The sequence below is a fragment of the Taudactylus pleione genome, unplaced genomic scaffold, assembly GCF_031769625.1.
Source record: "Taudactylus pleione unplaced genomic scaffold, aTauple2 ptg001288l, whole genome shotgun sequence".
Taxonomy (NCBI): Eukaryota; Metazoa; Chordata; class Amphibia; order Anura; family Myobatrachidae; genus Taudactylus; species Taudactylus pleione.
The window spans coordinates 842,571-865,133 of NW_028285688.1; the positions used below are offsets into that span (position 1 = coordinate 842,571).

The 22,563-nt window shown below is 46.7% G+C and overlaps 1 protein-coding gene across 1 annotated transcript in view; it reads left to right on the top strand.

Annotated features, from left to right (window-relative positions):
* BGN (biglycan) overlaps positions 1-22,563 on the top strand; it is a 73,102-nt gene that overhangs the window by 15,071 nt on the left and 35,468 nt on the right. Inside the window, exon 2 of the mRNA XM_088462926.1 lies at positions 14,904-15,159. Within this exon, the coding sequence (XP_088319052.1) occupies positions 14,919-15,159 (241 nt within the window). The 5' untranslated portion in view covers positions 14,904-14,918. The remainder of the gene's footprint in view (positions 1-14,903; positions 15,160-22,563) is intronic.

Consider the following 22,563-nt stretch of genomic DNA (forward strand, 5'->3'; position numbering starts at 1 on the left):
ATCAGGCATTTGGAAACCCCCCTCAGGAAATCCTGCGTTTGCCACTGGAATAGGGTTAGTTAATACTTATGGAGCGTACACACGGTCAGATTTGTCAGACTTGTCAGATTTGTCAGATGAACGATTGAACGATCTGAACGATTTGAACGATTTGACCAAAGTTTTGAACGATTTGAACGATTGAACGATTTTTGACTGCATTAAAATGAATGGAATCGTCCAAGTCTGACTGCAAACCCATCAGATGTCAGATATCGTTATCTGACAAACGGGAACGCGCATCGTTGATCGTCCATCGTTCAGGCATGTCAGATATGAACGATTTTCCTACAGATATGAACGACTGAACGATTTTTAAATCGTTATCGTCCATATCTGAAGAAAAAATCTGATCGTGTGTATGCACCATTACAGTACCTTTTGCCGTTTGGGATTTTCAACCCTGCTGGGCTTCCGCTGTCGGGATTTGAACCTTACTACACCCAGTATATGAAATGAATGAGTACTAAAATATGTGACCATCAGTATTGTAGCCTCCAAACTAGCTCTCATAATACTCGCGAAATGGCACCAATTCTTCCATTCTAATGCTTAAAGTGCTAGGTACTCTCTGGTGCATACGCAACAACTCCCTTTACCTTTGTACATGGCATATACTGTAGCAGACTTGGGATCCGGTCTATAGATCTACAGTAAAAAGGTCTACAATGTGTAGATAGACACCACGGGCCAAATGTAATACGGTGAGAGTTTAGAAAATATGAGAGTTTAGCAGTAAAACCCTGACACTAATACATTCATCGAGTTGTATTTTCAAAACAGAAAACACCAGGATGAGAGTTTAAATCTTGAGAGTTTTTTGATTCATAGGGGCCTATTCATCAACACTAAAATAACAGTTTTAAGAACATTTTCCATAATTACCGTTATTTTAGTATTCATTAACACACACTGATATCTCCTGGTTACGTCCATCTGCGTTAATTTCCACACTCCCCATATGTTAGTATGAGGATGTAGAAATTAGGCTATTCACCAATTTCCGAATTTTCGGAATTTGATGGTGTTACTAAACGCCACTCTCAGATGGCGTATAGCAGGTTACACTTGTCAGCGTGAGCAGGTCCTCCTAGGCTCATTCCGTCGCTCCTTTATCCCTCTTCCGGCTGCTGCTCTGACACTGTGTTCTCCCGGCAGAACACAGTAAAGTAAAAAAAACAAAACAATAAAGTTAAAAAAAAAAAGCCGGGTGGGAGGTCGGGGCCCGCGCCTGCAGTCTGCCGGGGTCCAGACAGCCAGGTAGGTGTGGAAAGGGGAGCGGGTGGGTTGGGGGGGGCGGACAGACTCAGAATTACCGCAGCTGTAATCAGTGCTGCGCATGCGGCGCTTTTGTGAACGTAAAGGTGCGCGCACAGCACTGATTACAGCTGCGGTAAGTTAGAGCAGGCAGGGAAAAGTATCTATTTTCTGAAAAGCTGTCATCAGAAAAATTTACAGCTTTTCGGAATAGATAGTTATGGGGAGGAGGAATGATGAATTCCTCCGGTAATTAGGTAGAACTCCATGCGAGTACTAAACCTAATTACCTCCATCGATTTTTTTTTTAGTTATGATGAATAGGCCCCTGAAAAACATGGTCTTACTGGAGGGTTAGGGTTAGGCACTAGAAGGGGCGATTAGGGTCAAACACCTAACCCGACGGTTAGGGTTAGGTACCAGGAGGGAGGGTTAGGCACCAAGGGGAGAGTTGGGGTTAGACACCAGGAGGGAGGGTTAGGGTTAGGCACCAGGAGGGAGGCTTAGGGTTAGGCACCAAGGGGAGGGTTAGTATGAAGATTAGGGTTACAAAAAAAACATGCGTTGACCACTTTCGTGTCGACCTTTTGACCCTGTTGTCCGATTTATATACAGTACACACACACACATATATATATAAACTGTATATATATATATATATACACACTATAGATACAGTATATGTATATACTATGTATATGTATGCTATTTATATATTTATATATGTACACTGTTTACATATGTACAGTACACAGCCCACCATGTCTTGCCACAGTTTTTCTGTTAGGGCATGTGAAAACTTTGTCAGGGCATGTTAGGATATATAGTTCCACAGCATCTGGAGTGCCGGAATTTGCCTACCCCTGTCTTATATGTATGCATATGGTGTATATGCACATATACTGTAGGTATGTACACTGTATATATGTACACAATGTATAGGTATGCTTACTATGTTAATGTATATGTGTATAGTGTATGTATACTATGTGTGCATGTATGTATGTATGTATATATACTGTGTGTGTATATATATATATATATATATATATATATGTGTGTGTAAACTGTGAATTACTATTTTTGATAATCTAATAAAAGGAGCACTATTATTGCTACTATAATAAAAGTGATTATTGATGTTTTCATAAAGGGGGCATCGATTATTGCTATTTTAATTACCTGGGGAACAGATTATTGTTATTATGTATAAGGATCACAGATTATTGATGTTGTAATAATCTGATGACCACACCTACCCCAGGCTGGGCACGCCTCTCTCGCGGGCCCCTGCTATTGTCTTCCCCTGTGTGCCCTCCCTGCCCCAGTCCGACACTGGCCACGCTAATGCCATAGCATCTGCAAGTGGGTACGCAGCGGCTGCACTAAAATATGCAAATGTCGCAGCCACTGGAATCTGTATTGAGGCGCCCACCAGTGGCCTCGCAAATCCAAGTGACTGCATACACAGATGCAGCATCGGTCACAGATCCATCGATATTCCCAGTTCTAGGTAACCCTATGCCTGCATGTACTGAGACGCAAGAACCATTATTATTGCGTAGAGGTCGCGACATGCCTTGAAAATGGTAACGAACGCCTACGTGTTTGATGACACTCTCCCGTTACCCATACATGCCTACACTCCTGGAATTCGCGGTAGGCTCCTGATTTTTCGGGCAACCTCCTCGCACCCCCAGAAGGGTAGGCACTTCTACCGCATTCTGCCCACTCCCTAGTGAAGGGGGCCGAATGTGGAGAATTCCGTGGCAATCGTGGGTCCCCGTGTAGGGGATGGGGCCTAATGACGCGATTATTCATGAATGGGATCATTTAGCCCCTTCCCCTATTAAAATTTGCGCCAATCGCTGCAATTTCCCGCAAATGGGATGGGGCTTAATGACGTTACCCGTCAGGCCCCGCCCCCGTTGCAAGCCACCTGCTTCTCCTCCACGGGCTTCTCCCGGGAAGGAGAATATAAATGTGGACAAGTATGCAGTTACCTCCCCCCATACTGTCAATCGCACTGGGGGTAAATAGTCGCTGCGAGCGACGACGGAAATGCACAGTGCAACTTCGCTCAACTGTGGAAATATTGACATTGCATTCATCTCTAAATTCCTTTGATTCTTCGCAAAACCATGCTGCACTGTAGGAGGGGCAGGTGTAAAATGTGCAGAGAGATTTATATTTGTGAGGGACATGTCCAAACTGAAATCTAAATTGCTGAGTAAAGATAAAGCTGGCCAGCATTTGTGGGCTACATGCAAGAGCAGCCAGTATTTACCCTGCATGCAAAAATAAGAAATGTATTTGCACTCCTTGCATTGAAAAATGGATTGTTCCAGATACAAACGTATTTGCTTTTTTAGTTTTGCTTTGCTCCCAGCTCAGAGTCGGCCTATAGTGCATTATGAATGGTAGTGCAAAGCCAATTTTCCCACTGGTTTAATTTGCATAAAACGTGAGGCTGCAATTTTATTACTATTTCAATTGTAAAGAGCAACAGAATATGCAGGTTGCTATATAAGTGATAGTAATAGTAATAATAATACTACTACTTTTACACTGGCCAAATAGTCCAGGTTATTGCCGTGTCAACCCGGGTCACGGCTCAGTGTTAAAAGGATTAGGGTTGGATTCCCATGTCGAGTGACCCGGTATTCCAACCCGGTAGTGAGCAGGGTTTAACACGGGAACGACCCGTGTAACCCTGCAGTGTGAACGGGTGACCTGGGTCATCCGACCCGGGTCCCATTCACAGCATAAGAAGAGGCGGATCCCCGGCACTTGGAGATGATGTAATCTCCAAGCGCCAGCAGGAGAGAACCACTGCACCCCTGTGCAGTATAAATGGCGCCAGTTTGGGAATTTCCCAGGTCGGAGCCGCAGTCTGAAAGGGGTCTGACCTGTGTTGGAACCATGTTCCAAATCACCCGGGATATTTGTGTAACAGCGGTACTACTGGGCATTTAGCACTCCCCTCCCACTAAACACACATGCATGCGCTCACACACACACTTGATAATATATTACTATGCAGATATATACACATATGGAGATGCAGCTATTCTTTTTTGTTTTACTATCCCATCTACTTAGAATCAGAGGTGATTATACAAAGGATATACTTCCCTTCCGATTTGGCCGGGAGCCTCCCGAATATCGGGTGCTGCTCCCGGCCCCCCGGAAAGGCAGGCAAGCCTCCCGGCAGCCTCTGCAGTAACGAAAGAAACCCCTGCAACGCTGAGTCGTGTCATCGTGGCCGTTAATTTTGGCACTGTGAAGAGGGGGCGGGGCCACAATGATGCGCTCGCGCGGTCATGTCCCTGGCCCTGCCCCCCAATACTTCATCATCGCCCAGCCATGCCCCCCCCGCTGTATACAGACATTCAGCTCCCTCCCGGAAGGAGCGGAATAAGTATGTATATATATATATATATATACATTATCTTAATGATCCGTGACTATTTTTTAGTTTACAGTATCTTCTCCCTCAGTCAGGAATTCCCCAGTAACCCTTCATGGTGGTAATCAGGGCCAACTCCTGGGCTGTTCGACCAGTGCAGTCATACAGAGGCGCCACCCCATAGTGGGCGCATCCCTCCCCAACATCCCGATTTAAGCAGGACAGCACTGTCCTGTTGTTCCACCCGTGGGCTGAAGTGACCCGCGGGTGGTCAAATCGGGAGGCTGGGAACCCCCACCACCGCAGCTGTGTGACAGTGCCGGACCCCGGAGTAGCTGAATGGATGCTGCATGCATGCGCGCGGCATCCATTCAGTGCCAGGAGAGGTCTGGGGGAAGCCCAGCTAGTGACGGAGTGCCGGGCTTACCCCCAGCCTGACATTATTTGGAGGCGTGCCATGTGGGCATACCTCCAAATCACGTCACTTAGGGGGCGTGGCCTATGGTAATTAGGCAACACCCCCGTTTTCATGCGAGCGGGCACAGGGTGCTCCGACTCCTGGAGCCGGCCCTGGTGGTAATATATATATATATATTTATTTTTTGCTAATACTTAATTTACTAAACAACAGCAGCTACTTTAATACATAGCCAAACATAAACTTTCACCATTAGTCCATGTACAACCCCCATACACAAAACTATGAACACAAGGATTAGTTCCTGTGAAGTGAGACAGCAGAAAGCCCCCTTAGTAGACATGTGCTGGCATAGGCAATGCAGAGAATATAACAGATGACATTTTTGGGGCTTGGCCTGTGAATTAAGATAAACTGTGTTGTGGGAATTCTGTAATAAGCAAAGCAGAAAAAAACCAGAAACCATATGTGCAGGGGTCTCGCAGACAATCACCCACTAGACCAAAGACTAAAACAGAACCATTTCAGATATTTCAGTCTCATAGAAATCCAGTAGAGCAATGTCAATGTAGCCAAAAGGATGCTCATGTAGTTGCTGAAGTCAGTAATCAGGATCATGGACAAGTGGCAGGACAAATATGTCACAAACAAATGCAGCACGCATAAATGATCCTTTAAGTGGAATCAGTATGATGTACCGCTGGCCGCATGGCCGGCGGTTCAAATCCCGACCGCGGAAGCCTGGAAGGGGTGAAAATCCAGAAGCTACATAAGGTAAGTATTAACTAACCTTTTTTTACTCCCTAACCCTCCTTTATGGGTGCCTAACCCTAACCTCCCCCCCAGTGCCTAACCCTAACCCCCCCTTTCCCGCACCCTAAACCTAAGTCTCCCGGGGGGGTGCCTAACCCTAACCTCCCCGGGGGTGCCTAACCCTAACCCACCCATCCCCTAGCCTAACCCTAACCTCCTGGGGGGTGCCTAACCCTAAGTCCCCCCCGGGAGCCTCTAATCTAACCTTCCCCCCCTCGGCTGTCCGTGCCCAGCTTACCTTTTGGTCGGTAAGCCTGGTGACGGGATTTTGTTCGTCGGCTTCCCGACTGCTTCCCCCATTAAGTATTGTAAGTTGCGAGGTGAGGCCTCCATAGCTTGGACTTGTTTTTCCTTCGCATCCCACAGATGCTTGATCGGATTGAGATCTGGGGAATTAGGAGGCCAAGTCAACACCTTGAACTCTTGTCATGTTCCTCAAACCATTGCAGAACAATGTTTGCAGTGGAGCAGTTTGCATTATCTTGATGAAACCGGCCACTGCCATCAAGGAATACCGTTGCCATGCAGGGGTGTACTTTGTCTGCAACAATGTTTCGTTAGGTGGTATGTGTCAAAGTAACATGACAGGACCCAAGATTTCCCAGCAAAACATTGCCAAGAGCTTCTCACTGCCTCTGCCAGCTTGCCTTCATCTTCTAGTGCATCCTAGTGCTATCTCTTCCCCAGGAAAAAAACGCAAACGCACCCGGCCATCCACATGATGTAAAAGAAAACGTGATGCATTAGACCAGGCCACCTTCTTCCATTGCTCCATGGTCCAGTTCTAAAGCTCACGTGCTAATTGTAGGCTCTTTGGGCGCTCATGTCCCTGTCGGTTCACTGGTTGTCCTTCCTTGGACCGCTTTTGGTAGTTACTAACCACGGGATACCGGGTACACCCCACAAGACCTGTCGTTTTGGGGATGCTCTGACCCAGTCATCTAGCCATCACCATTTGGTCCTTGTCAAAGTTGCTCAGATCCTTACGCTGGCACGTTTCCTACTTCCAACCCATTAACTTAATGAACTGAGTGATCACTTGCTGCCTAAAATAATCCAATTCTTGACAGGTGCCATTGTGACAATATAATCAATGTTATTCACTAAACCTGTCCATAGTTTAAAAAAAATATATATATAGAGTGCCAAATGCAGACAAGAGACACAAAATCATGTAACACAATACCTGAGCTTTAAATTGCAAGTCTAAAATAATGCACACCTCTGTAATAGTACAGTATGTCTAGATGAAGGTAACAGCATGGGAAACAAAAATCGCCTCCTTATGTGAAAAACTTGCCGCATCAGGTCATCAATATGGAAAAACAGCACATTTTGTGGGTGTTCCTTGGTTAGCAATAGTCCACTGATCCTATAGCCTCCAAAATGATATTTAGGGGTAAATTTACTAAAGTTCGATTTTGAATTTTGAGTGATTTGGCATTCGATTTACATTCGATTTTGCATTTGGGTATTTCCTAAAGGTCAAATCAAATGTAAAATCGAACTTTAATAAATATTCCACGTAATGTACTTGGCAGTGAAGGGAGTCAAGTATTGCCCTATTCATTCAATATAGTACCTTTCTCACTATCCAAATGTATTTATAGCAAAGAGCATTTAGAGGCACTATTGCATCAATGACAAAAAAAAAAAACATTTATCAACCAGTTTTATTATTCACAACAAGTGAAAAAACTTGTTGCGTATGATATATGGTGCTCCAGCCAATCAGCTCCCAATTGTTATTTTTCAAACAGATGACAGTTGGGAGTTGATTGGCTGGAGCACCATTATCATGCACAACCAGTATTATCATTTGTTGTGAATGATAAAATGCGTTGATATATGAGGGATGTGGATTGAAAGATCTACAGTAAAAAGGTAGACAATATCTAGATAGACACCAGATGATAGGTCAACAGGGACAAAAGGTTGACACACTTCACCCTAACTCTAACCCTCCCCTTGGTGCCTAACCCTAACCCTCCCTCCTGGTGCCTAACCCTAACCGTCTGGGTAGGTGTCTGACCCTAACCGTCCCTTCTAGTGCCTAATCCTAACCCTCCGGTAAGTGCCTAACCCTAACTCTCCCTCCTGATACCTAACCCAAACTGTTGGGATAAGTGCCTAACCCTCCGGTAAGTGCCTAACCCTAACTCTCCCTCCTGATACCTAACCCAAACTGTTGGGATAAGTGCCTAACCCTCCAGTAAGTGCCTAACCCTAACCTTCCAGTAAGTGCCTAACCCTAACCTTCCAGTAAGTGCCTAACCCTAACCCTCCAGTAAGTGCCTAACCCTCCAGTAAGTGCCTAACCCTAACCCTCCAGTAAGTGCCTAACCCTAACCTTCCAGTAAGTGCCTAACCCTAACCCTCCGGTAAGTGCCTAACCCTAACTCTCCCTCCTGATACCTAACCCAAACTGTTGGGATAAGTGCCTAACCCTAACCCTCTAGTAAGTGCCTAACCCTAACCCTCCAGTAAGTGCCTAACCCTAACCCTCCAGTAAGTGCCTAACCCTAACCCTCCAGTAAGTGCCTAACCCTCCAGTAAGTGCCTAACCCTAACCCTCCAGTAAGTGCCTAACCCTAACCTTCCAGTAAGTGCCTAACCCTAACCTTCCAGTAAGTGCCTAACCCTAAAGCTAAAACACAATTTTAAAGTCATACATTGACCATTTTTGTGTTGTCATTTTTCACTCTGACCATTTGTACATGTCGATCTTCTTACATGTCGACCTTTAGTGTGTCGAACTTTTGTCCCTGTCGACCTATTGACGCTTTAACATCGTCTACCTTTTTACTGTAGATCTTTAGACTGGATCCCACAAATGAGGCTCTAAATATAGGAAATGTTTAAAATCCTATGATGGCCGAAAATAATAATTCTGATATCCGGACCATTTCATGACTTATTTATGAATGTTTTTCCAGGGTACTGTACATATAGATGTCAGGCAGGACTCCCACAAGATGTTTATATCTTTTCCTACAAGAGCATTTCCATGTCAGCGCACATCCTGCTCACATGATCACACAAAGCAGCATTTGTATGGAGGAAATTCTTAATGCGGAAATCAGAGCAACACTAGGGGATACAATGTTCTCCCCAGAATTATTTTTATTGTGTTGCGGCATTATGAGGCAGCCAGGGGTGGGTAGTAGCGCGGGCCGGGGGTTGACCGAACCCTATCACAGTATGTAAGCAGCAGCTCAACGTGTAACCTCCCATCCGGCATCTCACTGTTTGGTGGGCACTGGGCAGGAGGGAGGGAGGCTGTGAAGCTGCAATGCTTGTCTCCAATGCAGGGTGGCCCGGGGTTGAGGTGGAGGGGGTGGCTGGCATCCTCCTTCCGGCAGGGGCTACTCCGAGCAGTGAGCTGCACTGTGATGAGCCCAATAAGTCTATAAGACTTGAAATATCAGTGCAGTGCAACTTTGGGCTTGAGAAATATAGAGAGGGGAGAATGCTGGGATAAAATGAGAGATGAGTGCAGGGACTTTCTGAGTGGTAGACCAAGGCCCAGCCTTCCACCTTCAAGTTTACTAGTGATGAACGTATTACCATGACAAGGGACACATTGAGCTTAGAGTGCTGTGTACTCTAGTGACCTTGGCGTAAAAGTTCTTCTTGGTTATTGCTATTACTTAGGTTATGAATCTTGCTGTGTATATTATAAACTAATGATCCACAGTGGACATTAGAAGAGGTTGTGTGCTTCAGGCAGGAAAACAGGATGTGGAGAGGGGGCCCATAAATTGTGTACCAGCCAGGTCGTATGGCAGTTTTCATCTACCACTGGCTGAATGTGGTTATCTCACTCCAATGTCATACAAGATCTCAGCTTCCCCCTGCTGTGTGTTCTGCTCCCACCTTGCCCAGAGAAACACATGAGGTAAGGGCTCCGGGAAAACCTACTGCCGGTCACATCTGATGTGCCTTTCTTTCCAGTCTTTAACACTTTCCATGCGATTCCTGCACATCCAGTTCTTTTGGCCCTATTATCAAGACATAACTACCATAGCTGCAAGGGGTGCAGCTACTATGGGGCCCCGAGCTGCGGGGGCACCATTTTCCTTGTCAAAGTCACACGTGTTATATACATTTTTCACCATTGGGTGGTACATAGGGGCCATTACAAACTTTTGCGATGGGTCCTTCAAGTACCTACTGTAGTTACGCTCCTGCCTATTATAACTTATGTTCTCTATTAAAGCCCTACACGATTCTAGTCATTCTTGCAACTACCTTCTAAATCTTCAGTGAAGAACTCATTCCTCCATATTGAAATACTGTACAAGTGTTTATGTGCAAATTATCGCATACAGTTTGCCGGATACTGATAATGAATAGTATTACAGTAGGATCAATGCTTAGTTGGGGAACATGCGTACAGTTGTCGGAGCCTATTAGTGTGGTCTGGAAATAATTGTACACACGAGTATATAGTCGCCATCTCCCTACCAGATTCTGATTGTGTGATGCCCCAGAACCGGCCTGGCACTAACCACTAGCTGCCGTCCAGGTGCCACGCCACCGCAAACTGCCGCGGGTTGTTCCGCCGCTGTCCACTTACTGTTTGCTGCTGCCAGGCCCGATCAGAAGTGTTTGGTGAGCTCCGATCATGGAAGCTGCACAACGGCAGTAGCAGCTGCCAGAGTCTCTGCCCAGCCGATATCAAGTGCCCCGGCCATGCTGAATTGCGTAATCGTGGCCCCGCCCCCTGCTTTACAATGCCGTTAATCTCGGCATTGTGAAGAGTCCCACGCTCCATGCTCTGCCCCCAATGCTGTATCATCGCCGCGTCACGCCCCCTTTCTGCCGTGACCCGCCTCCCTGCTGTGGAAGCCTGACAGCTCCTTCTCGGAAGGAGGGAGCTGAAAGTCAGGAAGTATGTTCTGGGGAAAATGTGCTCACTGTGTGATGACAGTTACTGTAGCACAATTAGCAGCTTTTGATTGGATGATTGTGCCTTGTCATCTCCAGCTGATTAATTCATTAATGTAGCTGTTATTATACTAAGTTGCAACCATTTATTCGCATTATTTAATTGATTTATTCCATTTGGACTGAGAGAGAGGAAAGGATTTTTAATTAGAGAACGTAAAATATGTCTGTATTTAATTTCATGCAATTTAATCAAAATGAATTTGTATTTAATTATATTTTACAACATAAATTTAACTTTCGAGTTTATTAACAACATTATCCAGACATTATGCTCTGATTGATGACACTTCATTACATTATTATATTTTGCAGAAATAGGGTAAGGCGACATGCACATTAGTAACTAACACTGACAAGCCACGTCTCTACTCTCTCTATACACCACACTTGTCACCCCAGACATAAAACTGGCATGTACGTTAGTGTAGGGCTCATCATGAGATGATCCAATTGAGTAAATGCATGTAAATGCGCTTTATCATGTGTACATTTTCTTTTCCTGCTAACAGTCGGAGTACAAATGTATCCAACACAGCAATAGGGCCTGAGTGTTTTAAAAAAAATGTCTGATACATACTTGACTACTCTCCCAGGATTTGCTGGAGATTACCAGATCCTGGGAGAGTAGTCAACCCTTCCAGTAGGCATGACATCATAATGGTCCCTTTACCCACGACATAGTGCCACAAATTCGAGCATTATGTTACGGTAGTGGAGTGGGGCCATGATGACGATATTATCAGCAACATGCTTCCTCATTGGACCTCTGAAAAAGTTGTAAGTATGGTCAGAGCCATTGAGAGTTAAACAGGGCCTGGGTACTGGAAAGGGGGGGACGGACGTGACCAAATACGGGAGGTTTGCCCAGGATTGGACTGGCCCACCGGGATACAGGGGAAATGCCTGGAGGGCCCCACTGCTTGAAGGCCCCACTTCCTCTTCTAATGTCAGGTTTTAGACAGTGCACTTGAATTCATTGTTGCTCTGTTACAGACTCAGGGCCTGATTCAGAGCCGGACGCTATTTGCGCTCGCTCGTCCAGAAAATAGGGGTGGCTATTCAAATGAACCGTTCGCTGTTTGCGGTCTGTTCACGCCTCTAGGTCTGAACGAGCGTACAAAACTTGCGGTCGTTTTTTGGGAAGCTACGCCCCCTGTCAGCTCGCATCCTACGTCATGTCCGCTATTTATAAGATTAATCGAGTACATCGAACAGGGTATGAGCTGCTCGCTATTCTTGTGGTTGGTTTTTGCTACCACAATTTTGCGAGCAGTTCTGGCTTAAAAAAAACCCAGTGACGTGGTCAATGACGCTGCTGTTTTAAATATGCACACCCATAAAACACCCGTTTTGACCTTTAAGCACGCCTGCGATCGGATCTCCACTCCCCGTTTACAAGCACCTTCCTCTGTTACCACCCACATACGCCTCATTCTGTCACTCAAATTAGCAGGCATTCGCTATTTTGCGAGCACATGAATTTCGTCCGCACTGACTGGTTCACGCATGCGTATAACGATCCGTACGCATGCGCAGTTGGGCAAACATCGCTCGGAGCGAACGAGCTTCCGCTTACGAGTGGCTCTGAATCAGGCCCTCAGTTAGTTAGGTAGAGCAGGAACATGGATGAACTGACCATGCAGTGTAGTATCCATGTTGTCTGCAGCAGGGGCGTTTCTAGAGAGGATGGGGCCCGTGTGCAGTCTCCGACACGGGCCCCCTCCTCTCCGCCCGGCAGCGCACTGAGCTGTGCGCGGCCAGCGCCGGAGTTATAGACTCTGGGCACTAGAGTGTGCCCAGAGTCTATAGTGTATGCACAGGTCACCAGGAAAACGGCTGCGGCGGCCATTTTCCCTGTACTGCGCATACACAAACGACGGGAAAATGGCCGCCGTGGCCATTTTCCAGTCGTTTTACAGTGCCGGACGCCCGCGCCGACGTGGGACTCCGGAGAGCTAAGTATTATTATGGGTGCAGGGTGTGCAGTGCGGGGCCTCCCTGGACCCAGGGGTCCATCTTCCCCGCACACCCTGCACCCATTATAGATACGCCTCTCGTCTGCAGGCTATGTCCTCTATAATGGTAAGCCAAGCCTCTGTGGTGGCTGGCCACACCCCTCTGGAAGCTGGACACACCCTTTCAGCAAGGGACCCTACCACTGCCTTCCCCCAGGTGTGCCCTTCATGCCTTAGTCCGACACTGGGCTTGCCCACACCCCCTCAGAGAAAACGGTGGCATTGACCGCTGCTGGGGACATATGAAAGAAAGGGAATACATACGAATTACCGCCGGACACAAGTCCGGCCGTTCAAATCCCAACAGCGGCAGGCCGACAAGGCTGAAAATCCCGATCTTCCCCAGGTAAGTATCAACTAACCTAACCCCCCTAACCCTGACCCTCCTTAGGGGTGCCTAACTCTAACCTTCCCCCCAGTGCCTAACCCTAATCTCCCCTCTAAGTGCCTAAGCCTAACCCCCCCTTCCCCACCGCCTAACCCTAAGTCCCCCCCAGGGGGGATGCCTAACCCTAACCCTCCCTCCCCTTAGCCTAACCCTAACCTCCCGGGGGGATGCCTAACCCTAAGTTTACCCCGGGAGCCCTAAACCTAACCCTCCTCCCCCGCGGCTGTCCGCAGTGGCGCCCAGCATCACTTCGATCGGGTTGCCGGACGCCGGTCTCCCGGCGTCGGTAAAATGACAGGCGTCTAGAATTAGACGCCTGTCATTTAACCCTCGCCGGGATAAAGCAGTCGGGAAGCCGGCTGTCGGGCTCACGTCCGGCGGCTTCCCGATTGCATACCGAAAGAAAGTGTTACATGGTGCAATAACTAAGTGGAGGTAAAACATTGCTGCATACTGTATGACAACTGGTAATGTCGAATTGCTCTCTGGTTAGTAATATCTAATTACTCCAAAAATATGCAAACTAGTGTTTCTAAATTACAGCTTCGGCCCCAAGAAAACTCAACTACTTCTGCTACTTGTAACTATCCCCTGGACATTTTGTACCTATAATTGTGAAGTCGGTAGCTGGACACAAGCTGTAATTTGCCAGCTATTTTTGATGGACTTTCAGATACAGAATGGTTATTTAAAGCAAGGGTCATACCACAGAATTTAGACAAATGAGTCTCTTCTTTCCTGCTTTTATTTATAGGGAAAATATCGTATACTCATTCTTGAGGCTTCTGATGTCCATTTTAAAAACTGTAATTGGAAAACATATGTAGTTTCTAGGGCACTGCTCAGAAAGGCTCCACTTACAGTATTCTGACCCTCTACTGCTGGGCATATAGCGACTACATTAAAACCACATAAAAGCCAGGCACTGATGCCACTCTTGGCCAAGGCTTGTCTAAATGGATTCCAACCGGCAATCTTGCAAAGTAATTTATGTTTCAACATCTTTAGGCTGAAAAATGTAAGAAATTTGAGGCACTGGCTAATGCTGGGCATACACTGCCAGATAAAATTCCTGTCAGACCAACAGACATTTTATCTGGCAGCCCGACACTCTGCAGATATCTGACAGTGTATTGGCCCCGATATTTGCGCTCCTCCCCTGGGGAGGAGACATTTCCCCGTTCCTTCCCTGAGAAGGAACAGGGGAAATGTCTGTCGGTCGGACATGCTGGACGATCCGGCATGCCCAACTGATGGATATTTTAGCACTGGTCGGCTGCACATACAGTACAATTATCGGGGTGGATTGGACCGATAATTGCATAGTGTATGCCCAGCATAAATTGAGCTCCTTATGCCATGAGATTCCCACTGTTCTACGACAAAATGGCTTTTTGCACTGTGTAGGTGAGGGGCACCCAAACCAATGCACTGAAAATACCAAACATGTATTAGGATGCACCCATTATTAAGAGGTTGAATAGGCTGTATGGGCACAGTGGAGTTGGAATAAAAGAAAGTTGCTAAATACAATTTAATGCACAAAATGATCTACCACTTAGAAATATTTTATATAACTGAACAATTCATATATTCTTTATTTTCTTAAAGGATATCCCTGGAATAATGAAAATCTTACTTCTCCTGTGCACCTGCGTGATCCTCTGCAATGCCCTGCCGTTTGAACAGAGAGGATTCTGGGACTTTTCCATGGATGATGGATTCGCAATGATGAAAGATGAGACACCTGAGGAGGGCTCAGGTTTTGAGTCTAATGTAACCACAGACCGTGATAGCGGGCCTTCCTTCGACCTATGTCCGTTTGGATGTCAGTGCCACTTGCGTGTGGTACAGTGCTCTGACTTGGGTGAGTCTATATTTCTATACACTGACATCTAATTTAGCGAAAGACTGACATTTAATAATTTACGGTCAGGATATTTTATTATCGACAAACAGTCACTTCTTTTATAATGGCAATGACATTTGAGAGAAAATAGGTCCTAAGAGGTATATTTACTGAAGTGCAGGTTTTGAGAAGTAGAAATGTTGCCCATAGCAACCAATCACACATAGTAACTGGTGCAGGGTGTGCAATGTAATGTACACCATTATTTTAACCTAAAATATGCATTACTATACTGTGTATGCACAACATACATGTCTACTCTCCCAGAACCTGTGGGAGGCTCCCGTTTTTTCGGGAAGCCCCCCCGCACCCCAGAAGAGAGGGCACTTCTCCAGCATCCGCCCACTTCCGATTGAAGTGGGCAGAATGGGGAGAATAATAGCGGCAATCCGCAGATCCGTGAGGAGGGGGCAAGGCCTAATGGCACAATTTTATCATATTTATATAATTTGGCCCTTTAAATATGCACAATCTGCTTTATTTGTCTGTGAAGGGCGGGACCTAATGACGAGAATAGTCTAGCCTCGCCCCCATTAACGCCCACTTGCATCTCCTCTCCGGACTTCTCCTGGGGAGGAGACGCAGGAAATTAATAAGGTAGGCAAGTATGATGCACAATTTCACTTCTAGGGTTTGGTGTATTACTGACTTGCTTTCTCGCAATTTCTGCTCCTACATGCAATCTAAAGATGGTGTTACCCAGCGGGTCCACGCTCTGGAATGTATCGCATTACGAAGCTTGGCACATATGAGAATTGCGGTCAAACTCCCGAAAACTACCACGGTGCGCCGAGAGGGGGGGGAGCAAGTACTAATAGCTGGACTCTGCCTGTCCCCTCCCTCTCACCTGTCAGCAGCCCAGCACACGCTGCAGTCCCTCTTCTCTGCCTGGATTTGCGCTGGGCTGAGGGGCTCACAGTGCCCCCCGCCCCAGCACTGCAAACATTTCCCTTCCCCCAAAGGGGGCATGGCCACGCCTCCCACAATTAGGCCACGCCTCCTTTGTCAGGGCCAGCTCTCTACGCCCCTGTTTCTGCCCATAGTATTTGCTCTGGCCAAATAACTTACTCCAGCATAGCTGGATATTGCTTTACCTGCTGCACTGAAATACCTATTACTTCTGTTTTGGCTACTTCTACCTGCTTCTACTGCTGACTTGTATTGCTGGCCAAACACAGGTACTACAAACTGCATCTAATAGACTTGGGGCCTGATCAGCAAGGATCACAGTTGTTAATACACACACAATCGGCTTATTCTTGCGTTCTGCGTATGCATCGCAGTGCGAGTGCGCTAACCAGCCAGCAGTGACCATGCAGACCCATCACAGAGTGATTGACAGTAAGTGCTGTTCGTGGGTGGTGACGGGGGGGGAGGGGTGGTCGGCGAAACACAGGCGTGCCAGTGCGTTTGAATGCCGTTGCTTGGGCATGTATAAATTATCCGCTGCGATGCCCCACGCAGCCTGAGGCCTGATAACGTGCGTGGAAGTTAGCAATTTCTGAGTAAGGTCAGAGCTTGTGTAAGTGTGCGTGAGGCTGCGATGGTACTCTATTGTACCGATGGTTTTGCAGTATTGCTAAACATTATGGATGTGTGTAAGGTAAAGTGGGCGTCCTTGTGCAGTGCTGCGGCAGCATAGCAATTGCAATGAACTAGCATACCATCGCAGCTGAAATGCGTGTGTAATCGCTATTGTATTCGCAGTCGCGATCCGTAATGAATCAGGCCCTTGGTACATTTAAACTGTGACCTCATAAGTACTTTCCAATCTTCATACTGCCAAAAGGAGATACTGGTCTGATCCTGCTACTACAGCCTACATATCCGCATATCAGCAAACATCTGTCACTTATTGGTGCATCATTTGTCCTTGCTGTCATGGCACCTTCAGATTGTGACCTGTTATAATGTTATTTAAACTAGTATTCCATTATTCCAACCATCATCAATTAAATTATCACTACTCCTAGATTAACTCCTGGGGAAAAGCAATCCCAGTACAGGTGCCTAGTACCTAACCCTAATCCCCCGTGTAAGTGCCCAAACCTAACCCCCCCTTCCCCGCAGCCTAAACCTAAGTCTCCTGGGGGGGTGCCTAGCCCTAACCTCCCCACGGAGGTGCCTAACCCTAACCCCTCCTTCCCCTAGCCTAACCCTAACCTCACGGTGCCTATCCCTAAGTCCCACCAGGAGCCCTAACACCTAAAAGCGGCTGTCTGTGCCCGGCGCCCGGCTTACCTTCGTTCGGTATGCCGGGCGTCGGGCTCCCGGCGTAGGGATAATGACAGGTGTCGGTATTTAAACACCTGTCATTAGTCCCCTGTCGGGATTAGACAGTCGGGAAGCCCGCGGTCGGCATTGCGACCGTCGGCTTCCTGACTGCATCCCGGCAGGCTTGGCTGGTGACAGAATTTCTCCCAGGGTACCTGCCTGCCAAAGCCATGCAGTGCCCCGTAAGTAATTCGCTAGTGTTCCCAAAAGGGGAACTCTGAAGGAGGTACAGGATCCACAGGGTGTGTTGCACTAAGATGTTCTGGTGGATATGACCATTGAGCTAAACCTATCTTCAGTTCCTACAGTACCTCCATTTTTATATTCAGACTCTGAAAGGGAAAGAGGTTCTAAAGCCATTGTGACCCTTTATGGGTATAGGCCAGTGCTTCCTCAGTCATGCGTATTTGAATTTTACTCTACACCAGTAGTAAGCATAGATACTAATAAACAACCATCTGAGAACCTCCCTTTCTCCCTTCCCTCTATACATATCCTACTAAAGACTTAAAGGAGATATGTACTAAGCTTTGAAGAGAGATAAAGTGGAAAAGATAAAGTACCAACCAATCATCATCTGTCATTTTACAAATACAGCCTGTAAAATTACAGTTAGGAGCTGACTGGCTGGTACTTATCTCTGTCCACTTTGGGGGGGAGATTTACTAAGCTCTGGAAAGTGATAAATATGAAAGTGATAAACTACCATCCACTCAGCTCCTAACTGTCATGTTGCAGGCTGTGTTTGAATAATAACAGTTAGGTGCTGATTGGTTCGTAGTTTATCACTTTCCAATTTATCACTTTACAGATTTTCGTACATCTGTCCCCAAGGATTAGTACATAGACCCCTAGGGGTAAATCTACCAATCAGATTCTACTTAACATTTAACTAGCACCTTCTAGAAGATAATAGCTAGAATCTGATTGGTTGCTGTGGGCAACATCTCTTCTAAAACTCACTTCTAAAAACTCTCACTTTATTAAATTTTCCCCCTATAGTCTTATTATGTCATATTATCCTTTAACATTACGCTCAATGTCGGACTGAGGCATGAAGGGCCCACCGGGTGAAGGCAGTTCTAGAGGCCCATGCTTAAAGGATGTGGCCAGCCTCCATAGGGGTGTGTCCAGCCACCGCAGAGGCTTGGCCTACCATTATAGAGGACATAGCCTGTAGACAACATGGATACTACAATGCATGGTCTGTTCATCCATGTTCCTGCTCTAACTAACTGACTCTGTAATAGAGTAACAATGTATAATTCAAGTGCACTGTCTGAAACGTGACATTAGAAGAGGAGGTGGGGCCTTCAGGTAGTGGGGCCCACCGGGGATTTCCCCTGTAGCCCTGTGGGCCAGTCCGACCCTGATTATGCTTACTCCTATACTATATAATTACTTTACCTCCTTTATAACTTGCACCTACGTATTTATAGCATAGTCAGGGCCAAAGGTCGCTAAGTATGCAGTTTCTCTCTATAATCCAAAAACATAGTGTTAGGGACTATAGATTGCAAGTTCCAACGGGGCAGGGACTGACGTGAATGGCAGAAGGGAGTAGCGCTGGGTGGACGATGTTACATAAAATGGTGGTGTCTTTTGTAGCAGAATGACCGCGTCTTTATACTAATGCCGCAGTCAATAGTATTCATATAGACGCCCACCGGCTACCTACAGTATGTGTATTAAGACGCACCATCGAACATTGCGCCAGCCCTATAGAGGCGCAGATTATCCCTCTGAACATGGCTGTCGCTGTCAATGCTACTGCGTCATGAGATGCAGTTGCTGACGGCAACATGTCCGCCGCATGCCCATGTCTGGCTAGCCACCTGTACACAGAAACGCCTCTCTGCGTCCAAATTCTGTGGCTGAGAGCGGTAACCATCGGGACTCATGTGCAGACTGAAAAAAATCGACCGATTGTTGCTGCATCGACACTGCGTGCACCCATTTGGTGTATAAGGACTGTGCAGTGCTCAATAAATAAGCCGTCTTTCCCAGCTAATTCGATTCCATTTTTAAATATGTGTCAATGTGCAGCTGGACTGCACTGAGAGCTAAACCTTTTCATTGGCAGAATAAACATCCAGCCATATGTACATAGTCAGGGTTTTATTATACTAAAGTATTTCCCAGGCCTTTAGGGACAGCTTCTTTTACTCTAGAAAGGTAAAGAAATAGCTTTGTTTGAATTCCTTCGCCCAGAGAAAACCTTCAGACAACCAGTGTTTGGGGTCCCATTAGAAAGCATCTTACTTCACTGTGGAGAGGAAACAGTCGCTGATTTATGGTATCGGAATGTTTATGGTAGATATGATTGGCTGGTGAGAGATTGGAATGTTAAAATGCTTTAACTATAAAAAAGCCTTTCCTGCCTAATGGCCCCTTTGGCAATAACCTAACAATGATGCTTGATTATAATGAAGCCATCCAGAGTTAGTAAACTAGATGGTGTGGTTTGCATTACAGACCAGAAAGAATGAAACATTTTCCAAAGCTGAATAACCAAAGAATGGGTGAGCTGAGCAGGGTCTGAAAATATCATTTCACGCTCATACTTAGTTGATGCCATGGTGGAACAGCCTTCCGGCAAGGGTGGGATATATCATGGCTCAATAAGGGGCATATTTATTAGTTATCGGACGCTCATTGCGGCAATAAAAAATTAAGGATACCAGGGATTTACCTATTGTCACATCCATGGACAGGGGAATGGCGTGGCGAAGGTGGGCGGTATGGGGGACGTGACAGTGCGATCACAACATTGTGACACTGTCCCCGGCTATACAATACAGTGATTACCGGCATTGTAAAGCTAAGGGCCGGGCTACAGTGACGCAATTCAGCGCAAAAGGCGTCAATGGCCGCCTTTCAAAGCACCCACTTTAGCAGGAGCTCCAGACTGGGAGACTTGAATACTCTTCCTGGCCAGAAGCACCGTCTGAGATATGGGAGCTAGATTGTCGGCAAGTATACATGAATCATTTTGGTCATGCACCTTGCTGAATTGTTTGAGTAGTGCGTTTAGCTTGTTGACCACCTACTGCTGTGATCGCTTCACCCCCCTGCCAGTCAGGATTTGTGCAATATATCGGTAGACTGTGTCATCTTTGACAGTTTCTGTTATTTGTTTGTGGATCTCTTCCTCTCCCCTTATTGCTAACAGCTCCTTCATTTCTGCGTCCTGCCAGGTAGCCATGATGTATGATTTGCGGATTGCTTGGAGGAGATTACATCACAAATCTGCTCTTTTTAGTGTGATCCAGTCGGATAACTGTTCAAACTGCACCGTTACCTGGGTCAGTGCCTGGCTCGACCGTGGTAGCGGCCAGAGTCGGATTCCGGGACACATAACCCTGGTTGAGCCTTTCACACAAACCCAGGACCCAGGTTGCCCCGGCAATAAACCAGGTTATAAGTTTTGCGTCAAAGGGGTATTAGTTCACCAAACCGCAAAAGTTTAGAACACATACAGTATCATAAAAATCAGTGGCAGAACTAGTGAGTGGTGGGCCAATGTGCAACAATATGCTTGGACCCCCCTCAAATACACACACACTACAAAGGGGTGTGTCCTCATTCAGGAGCAGAAATAGCAGGACAGTCCTGCCAAAAGCGGGACAGTTGGGAGGTATGCATGCAATGCACCAGCTGCACCGCAGGTAGTTCCGCCTGTGATCAAAATAATTTATTTCTGAAATAATAGATATTTCCTGTATTTACACCTATAACAGTCTCCTCCTTGTCCTATGCTGGCAGATCTGTGCTACGGGCATTGGAAATCTTTGCAAACAAGAGACAGGTTCAGCAGACATCATAAATGTCTAAAAATAAGGCTGGTACTTGCTTCTCTGACTTTGGATGTGACAAATATTTTCTGCTTACAGAGAAGTAGATTCACATGTGGATAACAGGTCGACTCCACTTTAAATACTATATTACTGTAAATGGGCCAAGTTGTACTTATCGCATGTACTTTCCATGCAGGGGAAGTGTTTGGCTGTGTAGGATCCCTCAGGGATGCCATCTCGGCAGTGACTGTGGAATGTCTGAATTCCCCTCAAGTTGTTTGTAAAATCTGTATGAGATCAGGGGCTTCCTCCTGACATGATACATCACAGGGGATTTGCCAATAGACAGCTCATCAGACATTTGCGAAGGTTATGGAGAGTGCCAAGATATATCCAAGTTGTGGATTTTTTTTTTTTCTAAAGTGCCTGTATTTTTTCTTTTCCCGTGAACATGCCATATATAGTGCTGTACTTCACCTCCATGTTTTACAATGTGTATCTTCTTGCTGCCAACACCTCCTTAATTAAGATGATACATTTGTAATACTAGGCTTACATTATACATTTATCTGCCGGATATCGACAGATCAGCCAGTGGTGTCATGAGGGGGGGTGCAGGCCGCACCCGGGTGTCACCTTCGGAGGTGGGTGACACCAAAATGACGGCTCCCCTGCAGTGACAGGAGCCGGCTGCTGCAGTGGTACATTCTCCTGCAGCTCCCAGCTCTTGACACAGAAGAGGAGCCGACAGCCCAGTCTCCGGGGGCAGTCCAGCATCTCCAGCGATGCTGGGCTGCCCCCGGAGTGACATAATCGGGATCCCCGAGGCCATGCCCCTTTAATTTAGGCATACTTGCCGACATTCCTGGGCAGCTTTCCGGGAGCAGCAGAATGGGACCTGCTGCTCTCCTCTTCGGGGGGCGGGGCCAGATGGTAGACATTAGGCCCCGCCCCCTTTACAGAAAACACCCGCTAAATGACGCGATTTGCATAATTTTGCCCCTTCCCTTTCCTACGAACCTGAAAATTCCAGGTGAAATCTCGCCATCCTGCCCACTTCACTAGGAAGTGGGCGGGATGCAGGAGATATGCCTACTCTTCCGGGGGTGCCACGGGGGTTACCCGAAAAATCGGGAGCCTCCTACGATTCCCGGGAGAGTAGGCATATATGAATCAGTCACACCCCCTTTTCAGAAGTGGTCGTGCCTCCGTCGCGCAGGGACACTGGGACAGCCAGAGTGCGCACTGGGTGTCACCAGACCCGGTGACACCTCTGAGATCGGGGAGATAA